Raw genomic sequence first — 9,869 nt, forward strand, 5'->3', positions numbered from 1 at the left:
TCCAGTCCGAAGTTCACACGTTTATTTACATGATGTAAAGCAAATAGTCATTCATGTTCATATTACAGTGAGATGAAAACAGAGAAGGGGAGAGAATAAAAGAGAATATTTGGGGTGGGGCCATGGGGACTGACAATGCTGCAGAGAGAAAGTGGGGCAGTGGCTTGGTTTGGGGGCTGACAGCTGGGGGAGAGAGCAGGACAGTGGGATTTGATTGAAATTGACAGAGGGAGGTCAATGGGATTAGTTTTAAACATGGGGTCATGGAGAGAGAGTGGGACGGTGGGATGAGTTCAGGATTGACAGGGTGGAATGCAGTGGGATTAGTGTGGGCACTGAAGCAGGTTTGTGGGGAGAAAGTGGGGTGGTGAAATTTGATGGGAATAGACAGAGGGCAGTGGATTTGTCTGAGTGTATCACCTCCACAACGCCCTTGTTGCCCCACCTCTGGAAACAAAGATACTTTTAACACTGAGGGATGTGGGTCAGAAGATGAGGTAAGGAGGGAGGATGAGGTAGGGAAGGAGAGGAGTGAGGGGATATGGAGGGAGGTAGGGATGCAGAGAGGATGATTGGGAGAGAGAGAGGGAGAGAGGGGTTGGATTTGAGGCTATGAATCCTGAAGCAACTGCCATTCCCTCCCCCCTCCCCACTAGAGCCCCCTACGTTGCATCAGGCAAGGAGGTCAGCTCCTACCCCCTTTCTCCCCTACTTGCTCCCCTGAGATGTCGCATCCTAGAGTTCAGACACCCTCAATATCAGCAGTAGGGCGATGAGTAGGAAACTCTGGGTGCCAAGGGAAGTGGCTGCATTGTTGGTGTCCAGGGCCATTGTGCTGTCCCGTGTCAGGTTCCGAAACTCCAGGTTACACCGGTCACCCTGGCAGCAGTAGAAGCCATTGATGGGCTCCATGCCGAATAAGGACAGTGAGTTACTGTTGGAGCAGACATAGTGGGATGCACAGCCCTTGAAGACGTAAGTAGTGCTGTCCACTGTGGAGAAAGAAGGAGAGGGAACAATGTCAGCAGCAAATTCAAGAGGAAGGCCAACACTCAGCGTTATGGAGTCACATGAAGGAAACAGGCTTTTTGGCCCAACACACCTGAGTGTTCCCTAGTGAATGAGTCCCATCTGCCCACTTATGGCCTTCAAACCTCGAAATCTTTCCTATCCACGTCAACATCTATCTGGTTTTTAAACATGACTAAGGTGCTCGCCTCAACCATGCTTTCCATAAGACATATTGTAGGAAATATGAATTAGTTGATTTGGCTCATCGAGTTTGCTTTATCGTCCTATCATGGCTGATTTATTATCCTTCTCCAACCTATTCTTCTGTCTTCTGCCCCATAACTAATCATGGATCGATCAACCACTTCTCTAAATATACTCAGTGACCTGGCTTCCACAACCATCTGTGTCAATGAATTCCACAGATTCACTAGGCTTAATTCTTCCTCATCTCTGTTCAAAACGACCTTCTCTCTATTCTGAGGCTGTGGTCACTGGTCCTAGACTCTCCTACTATAGGAAACACCTTCTCCACAGCTATTCTATCTAGGTATCCTAGTAATTAATATCCCTCACTCCCCTGCCTTCTACCTGTAACCTTTGATACCTGGTTAATCAAGCTTCCTCCTTAAATTGGAAGATTACAAATAGCAACACTACCTCTGGAGAAGCTGATGCCACTTCTAAATTTCTCACTTCTGTTTTAAAGCTCTTGCCTTCTTGCTTACAGCGCCCCTCCCTGGCTTTCTCAGTATCTTCAGCCCTGAAGTTCTAATATAACTCTCAATCTCAGTTTGCAGGGGATAAACTGCTAGTCTACACAAACAATCCTTCGAACTCAGGACTCCAAGTTCAAGAAACATCCTGGCAAATCATTTTCTGCGCTCGTCTGCATCTTCATGTTTTCCTATCGTAGTGACAAAACAGTACACAATACTCCAAATGTGGCCTCACCAGTATCTTTGGAACTGCAGCATGGATTTCTGTCTCATTGACTTCCTATTTTCCTGGCTAATGATGGCTAGTGTACCCATGATCCTCTTCACCACCGTGCCTACCTGTGTTACCATTTCCAGTGAATTTGTACTCCTATTCCATCACACTCACCAGGGCCCCACCATTCACTGTGTGAGTATGACCCTGGATTGATCACCCAGAATGCAAGACCTTATACGTAGCTGGTTTGAAAAATCATTTACCAATCCTTGGCGTGCACACCCAGCTGAACAACATCCCACTGTGACTTTTCATATCCTTCTACGCTGTCTACAACCCCAGCTGTTTTACTAACATCTGCTCAGAGGATATGCCTCTGCCCCTCCAGAAAAACTGAGCTGGAGAGAAAGGCTTATGACAAGAGAGAAGACAGAATATCTGCATTGGGATCTCTGCTAAGTGTGGGTATATCAGTGACCTGAAGACAAACGTGCATTGGTGGCTTAGTAAGTTTTCAGATGTTACAATAATTGGTGGAGTTGTGGACTGTGTAGAAGACTGTCAGAGATAAAGATATGGTTGGAGAAATCACAGACAAGGAAGAAATTGCAGATGCTGGAATTCCAAACAATTCACACAAAATGCTTGAGGAACTCAGCAGGCCAGGCAACATCTATGGAAAAGAGTAAACAGTAGACGCTTCAGGCCAAGACTCATCAGGACTGGAGAAGAAAGAAGAGAATGCAGAGTAAGAAGGTGGGGGCGGGGGGGGGGGGTGGTGGAGGAAATAATTTAAGGTAGTGGGTGATAGGTGAAACCGGGAGAGAGGGAGGGGTGAAGTAAAGAGCTTTGTGACGTTGATTGCTGAAAGACATAAAGGGCTGGAAAAGGGGGAGTCTGATAGGAGAGGACAGAAGTCCATGGCAGAAAGTGAAGGGGAGGAGCCCCAGAGGGAGGTGATGGGCAAGTATGGAGAGAGAGGGAAATAGGAATAGGGAATGGTGAAGTAGGGGTGTGGGGGTTAGGCGCAATTACCAACCATTGACTTATCGGATCAAAACTATTGTGTCACGCCATTCTCTTTTGGAGCTGCCTGGTAAAGGAATCCATTGAAATAAAACTGGAGGAAAATCACACAGGTTCACTGTCTGTAAGAATTTCATTGTAAACAAGGTGAGAGAGCAGAAACCTGATCGGATGAGGACTAATCAGTCGGGGAGGGTGGGAGGGTGGGGGCAGACTACGGAGCTTATAAATACCACCGGAAGAGATAAGCGCATGCGTCGTCCCTGATGAGGATGGTAGAGTTTGACATGAAAACATCGGTTACAGTCGATAGCTGAACCAGACTGGAAGCCCGAGAAGAGTATATCGTCATATAAGCAGGGAAAGCACTAGATCTGTCTTTACAGTAAGAAGTATATCTATTAAAAATGTTAAAATAAACAAGTAGTGAATAGAAAAAGAAACTAGTGATGTAGTGTTGATGGGTTCAACATCCATTCAGAATTTTGATGGTCGAGGGTTAAAAGTTTTTCCTAAATCGTTAATTGTGTGCCTTGAGGCTCCTGTAGCTCGTTCACCGCTATATTACCTTGGGCCCATATTCCCCACCATAAATGCTCCCTGACTTGCTGAGCTCCTCCAGCCGTTTGTGCGTGATGCTGTGAAATTCTAGTATCTGCACAATCTCTTGCATTTGTATTTCATCCACATCACTTCTACATATCACATACGGAAGAGATTCCAGTAAGGATCATTGTGGTACACCACTCGGCACGGCACTCCAGTCAGGACAATTCCACTCAAGTACCATAAGTTACCGCAGTTTCACGGAGGAGCGGGCTGAACTTACACCAGTGCAGGTCGCCCGATGTGTGAATACACCGGTCCTGTTGCCCGTAGCATTTCACTGCGGCCATTGAGCGGTTACAACCTTTCTCCGTTATCGCGAAGCAGCCCTCACACTCCAGGCCATTCGGGGCCTTGTCTTCTTTCTCTGCAAACAGGACACACATGGTCAACAGAGCCCATCCCAACCCCACTGTCCTCTCCCTGAGCTTCAACTCCTGCCCACCAAGCCTGATAGCACCCCTTCCCCACCACGGCTCCCAGTCTGGTTCAGGGCACTGGTGGAGAGGGGTCACCCAGTGACACTCCAAGGTTCTTGCCCATCTAATGGGAACAGTCTATGGGACACGCTCAACACCCCTGGGTGGTTTTATTCCATACCCACCACCTTACCTGTCCTTCATCTGCAGGTTAGGAATGTGTTAGGGCACTTCCCTGGGTGAATGCGCCTCTGGGCAGGGCAGCTCCCTTAAAGGCAACCTACCCACCCTCCCTAAACACTCCACCTCCTGCACACCGCGGACCATTCCGGAAACCCTTCTCGAAACCCTCTCTCACCCAAGTAACTATGAAGCACACAGTAACTGTGCGACAGTGAAACATCACCACGCGCAGGTCGCCACCCCCTCCAAATCCATCTCCAGAAGGTGGTGGACTCTCGGTCTCTGAGCGTGTGCGACTGAGAACATGTCTGTATTAAATATTCTCAGCGCACGTGAGGGACATTGGGGAAAAAGCGCTGCGCCGGAAGTGACGGTGCGCACTCTGGTGGGATCTTGCTGTACCAAACAGGGAATTAGATGATTAGTGGAGAAAATTGATACCAATAATTTCAATTTCTGATTCGTGTTTTGGCAGACGACGGAGTGAGCAAGTGAGGGCGGAGTAAGGGGGTGTAGAAGAAGGGGGTGGGACAAGGAGCGAGGGGGAGGGAGACGGAAAGTGAAAGGCACTCTGAGGGGGGGATAATGTGTGGGAAGAGACAGAGGGCACGGATCACAAAATGCTCTAGGAAGTCAGCAGGCAGTATCTCAGGAGGGAAATATATAGACCAGAGGAAGTTTCGGGCTTTGACCTTTCATCGGGACTGGACAGGAAGGGGAGACGTCCAGGATAAGAAGTCAGAGCGAGGGGGAGGTGTACAAGCTGGCCAGTGATCGGTAAAGCCAGTTCAGGGGAAAGGTGGATGTATAAGGTAAACGGGCTGAAGTAAGAAGCAGGGAGGTGACTAGTGGGAGAGATAAATGGCTGAACGTGAGGAGAGAGGAGGGTAGACCATGGGAAGGAGGAGGGGAACCAGAGGAAGGTGATAGGTAAGTAAGAGGTTAAATGTGAGGATAACCTGAATGCCGAGAGAATCTAAGAGAGCGGGAAGGAAGAGAGGTTACCAGAATTTGGAGAAATCTATGTTCGCGCCATCAGCTACCTAGACGGAGTATGAGGTTTTGCGCCTCTCACCTGAGAGTGGAATTACCGGGAGAGTAGAGTGGGTCATGGACCGACACGTAGTAATGGGAATAGCGAGTCAACTTGAAGTGGGTGGCCACCGGGCGATCTTACCTTTTACCGTGACAAGAACGAAGTTGTGGAACAAAGCGACCGCAATCTCTGTCGGGTCTCTTCGATGTACAGGAGGCCGCACAGAGAGCACCGAATACAATATGGAGAACACAATATGTCGCTCCCCTACCCCCCGCCCCTCCCCTGCTCCTCCGTACCTGGTTCTACTTGGTCGTTGCACAGATCCGAGCTACAGCAGGTAGATTGTATAAAGGCCGAGTAGGGGCCGCTGTTGAAGGAAATGAGACTCAGGCAGTCCCCGCATCCATTTACGATGTACTCCTGGTCGTGGGTTCCTGTGGGCAACCGTAGGCGTTAGACTGGCACGTGGTGCATCCCGTCCCGTTGCGGGGCTCGTACATTCTCACCCCCAACCCCCCTCTTCGACTCCCTTTCACTGAGTTTCATTTCCCCTTCCGACTCTCCACATTACGCTTCCCACACATTCCAACATCTCCTCCCCTCTTCACACACTTCTCCCCATCAATTCATTTCCTCTCACCCCTCCCCTCTGCCCCTTCTCCACTCTCCGCTTACTTCCTACTCCTCCTCTCACCTCTCCCTAGCTCTTCCATTTCCTCTCTCTCCTTCCTTTCTTCCGACCCACTCCTTAATCCTTCCTCCCAGTCTGCCTTTATTTCCTCCCCGCACATCCATTACCCCTCCCCACCTCTGCCGCTCACCCTCTTCCACAAACCCTTCCTCCCCACTGCCTCTCCGTGTCCCTCTTCCTCTCCCTTGCCCTCCACACCTTCCTGTCACCCTCCTCACCTTCCTGTCACCCTCCTCTCCCATTCCCGCTCACTGTCCCTTCATGTCCCTCCCTTTTCCCACTCTCCCTTTCCGCATTCCCCTCTTCCTGCTCGGCCTGTCACTTCATTCCCCTTCCTATGACATTCCCTCTCCCTCCAGCGGCCGTGTGGCAGGACACAGCTCAAATGCGGCCGGATATGCACAACGTTGTTGTGTCGGTCTCAGCTGGTGATGAGGAGACATACTGGAGTGAGAATGATTGGCTGTTTGAGTGGTGTTGCGCTCAACATCCGTTAAGACTAAGAAATTTTTTAGCTACGGGAAGGGGACTACCAGTCCTTATCCAATGAAAGGGTAAGCAGAATCTAGTCCTGGGCGTCAATATCTCTGAGCGATGTATTCATGCAATATTCTAGGCCCAAAATATATTGATAGAACCACGGAGAAGGTACGCCAGTGGTAATGTTTCCCGAGCGGCTGTGGAGACTTGATATGTCTCCCCCTCCCCTCCCACAAAAAAAAACCTAGTAATTTTCTGCTCGTGTACAGTAGAGTCGCATTCTGACTGGTGTGGGGGCTCCAGCGCGCAGGATCGGAAGTGGATGCATTGGGCTGGACATTCAGCCAAGCTGCACCACTTTAAAAAGTCGGTGATCCAAGAAAGCGGCATCCGTCATAGAACATCCTCGCTATCGGGTATCTGCTCTCTTCTCATTACCACCTTCAGGGAGGAGGTACAGCCGCCTGAAAACACACACTCGATACCTTAAAAACAGCTTTTTCTCCTATGCTTTGAGTTAATTAGATTCCTGTGCGGTCCGTGGAATAACGAACACTGACTACCTCGATATTCGTGTTCGGCGCTATTAATTGATTGAGATTTTTACTCCAACTGACAGTCATTTTTATGTCTTGCGCTGTACTACTGCCACAAACAACGAATTTTACAACATACTTCCACAATAATAAACCTGACATGATCCCACATGATCCCACACACCCTTCCTCTCCCTTCCCACCCTCTGCCCTTCCCCACCCCACCCCATCTTGACCCGATTCCGCGCTTCTTTCTCCAGCACCACTCGGCCAGATAGCTCCCTCCGAACGGCCCCGGGACTGCGCAGAAGCCACGTGAAGTCATTTGAGGGAACTTACGGCCTTTCTCGCGGACAGAGTGACTGCTGCAGGTCTGGTGCAGGGTCACATTACAGACGGTGCCGTTCAGGGTGCAGTCCTGGTTGAAACTGTTGCAGGTGTAACATTGGAGGGAGGTGGCTGCGGAAAGAGAAACTCCGTCAGAAATGTTCCGGGATCATTTACTGCTGCCCAGCTCCCTCACTCACCGTCCCCTCTCCTCTCCCTTCACTCCCCACCCACACTCCTCATTATCTTCTGCACTCTCTCTCCCTCGAGCACCGATATACCTCCGGCGTGTCTTCTCCGTCTTTGCGTACAAACTGCACATCGCTTGTTCAACCGTCTCCGTCTCAGTCGCCCATCCCCTTCCAACCCCTGCACCCATCCCTGTCCCTGCTACACACTCCTTCCCGTACAACCCTCTCCGTATCTATAACCCCACCCGTTTCCAACTCCTTTACTCTCCCCTACTCTCTCCGCGTTTTCCGTGAGCGTAGCGCATAGCAGCTCTGGGAACCGCGGCTCGCTGTGATCCGGGCGTATCCTTCCCAAATATTTCAACACACATCCCCGCCCGGCCCGAAACTACAGAATCTTTGTATTCCCACCGAAAAGCAAATTCCTAGAGCGATGAGCAAATCCCGAAACAAACACTGAGACACACGGGGGATGGGCTTCGACTGTGGGGACGAGTACACTCGGCGTCTCACCTCCCGGACCCGTTGCTAGAATATCAGACCGAGAGTCTTTGAATTGAGCCACTTATTCCGAGTTACTGGGTCTCCCGATAGCGGTGTGTCTGGGTGTGGAGAAAACCCTTCCTCACTGACGGCCGCACGGGGAACCCACTAGGCGAAACAGAAGGGCAACGCTGGGCTCCCGCTGGTCATGGAGTTGAGTGATCCATTACGGGAGCACGATTTCCAGGGGGACAAATCTCCCCACAACTCCGACAAGAACACAGTTCCCAGCGGGGAAGCTCTGACCTACCCCACATGAGCACAAATCCCAAAGGGACAGCCCATTCCACGTTTCAATGTCCAAAAGTCACAGGAACCGAATTAAGAAAGATGGAAAACTTGATTACACTTCCCGTTGGAATACAATTTCCAGCGAGATTGGTGGGTGGTGGATATTCCCATAACAGTTCCCGTAGTAACATATTCCCAGTGGGACATATGCTACCTCTAACGGGAATTGTTTCCTAGGAACACAATAACACAATTCCACACGAGAGAATACCGAACAATAGTTTCCAGGGGAATCTACGCCAGCATTCTCCGTCCAAGACTGCTCCCGGATAAGCGACCACGGGTCAGAGACCCTATCGTCATCCAAATTCCACACCCCCACACCCCCCCCCCCCCACGACCTCCAATCCAGTCTCTAGTCCCGGGAAAGCGTTGTGATTGGTTGCATCTAACTTACCCTCAGCGGCCAAACCCAAGAACAGGACAAGAGTCAGTAAGGTGGACATCTCCGCATCAATCAATGCTCCTGAAGCGCACGACGGCATTTTAAGTCGTCTTCCAGTGGGAGGAGAAAGTAGCCGAACGAAACCGGAACCGTGCTGCGGGTGTGTCCACTGAACGCTGAAAAGTCCCTGGGAAAACTGCGAGGAGAAGGAAGCAGGAAGGAGTGGATGGAGCCGAGCCGCCACTGATGTTGCGGTGGTCATACCGGTAAAACCTACGGTTGCCTCTCCCCCATCTCATACACCCGCTGACTCCCATCCATCCCTCTTCCACTTCCTCACCGCCTCCTTCTCCTAACCGTCCTCATCCCCTGCCACACCAAACATACAACTCCTCTCCCTCTTCAGTCCCTCGCCCCTTATTCTCCTAAATACCTACTCCACAACCGTCCCTCACTTCCCCTCCCCTCTATCTGCCACCCTCATCATCCTCCTTCTTCTCCCCATTTTCTTCATCATCCCTTCTTTCGCTTTCTGTTATCCCCACTTTCCTCATTACCCCACATCGCTTTCCCTTGTCCCTCCACTTTCTGTTCCTCTTTTTCTCCCTTGCGCTCGTCTCTCACCCTCTCTCCCCGCCTCTTATTTTGTCTCCCTCTCACTAACTCCCCCTCTCATTCACTCCCTTTCTCTTCAATCTACCTCATTCCCTCTTCCCCTTCCCCCTTTCTTCTTCTCCTTCCATTTCCTCCACCACCTCCTAAACATTCCCTCTCTCGATTCTCTCCACCACCATCACGCCAATGGGTTTATCAACATATTGGAACCTCCCCAGTGTTGCAACTTAAAAACATTCCCCATCCCCGGACATGCAGTTGCCAGAGGTTCCCTCAACCCTCACTGCTTGTGGGGTTGGACTACCTCAACGGACACCCCGAGTTATCGGGGTAGCCTGTCCACTTTTAGAGGCAGAGACAATAGACTGTTCGGACATTTATCATCCTCTTTAATCCCTTCTCAAGGGTAGCTGGAAGTGTAGGTGATGCGTTCAGGAAGGAGGCGAGGGAGAACTGTGCTGGGGAAGGGGCCATGAAGAGGGAGAGTAACACTATGGGAGGGGCGGTGAGTTATTCCATCTTTGTCAGATGTGGTGTCGTTCACTCAATGGAACTGCGCTGCTTTCACTTTCTGATGACTCTGTGCCAGG

At 50.5% G+C, this 9,869-nt stretch overlaps 1 protein-coding gene across 1 annotated transcript; it reads right to left on the reverse strand.

Annotated features, from left to right (window-relative positions):
• On the reverse strand, window positions 1–8,764 carry LOC132399904 (phospholipase A2 inhibitor gamma subunit B-like). The gene is made up of 5 exons (XM_059980850.1): window positions 8,677–8,764; window positions 7,267–7,386; window positions 5,517–5,654; window positions 3,803–3,946; window positions 1–992 (listed from the first exon to the last, which is right to left on the reverse strand). Exons 1-5 carry the CDS (start codon window positions 8,762–8,764, stop codon window positions 736–738), a joined length of 747 nt encoding a protein of 248 aa, XP_059836833.1. The 3' UTR covers window positions 1–735.
• Window positions 8,765–9,869: the final 1,105 nt, after the last annotated feature.

This window comes from Hypanus sabinus, chromosome 1 (genome assembly GCF_030144855.1).
Source record: "Hypanus sabinus isolate sHypSab1 chromosome 1, sHypSab1.hap1, whole genome shotgun sequence".
NCBI lineage: Eukaryota > Metazoa > Chordata > Chondrichthyes > Myliobatiformes > Dasyatidae > Hypanus > Hypanus sabinus.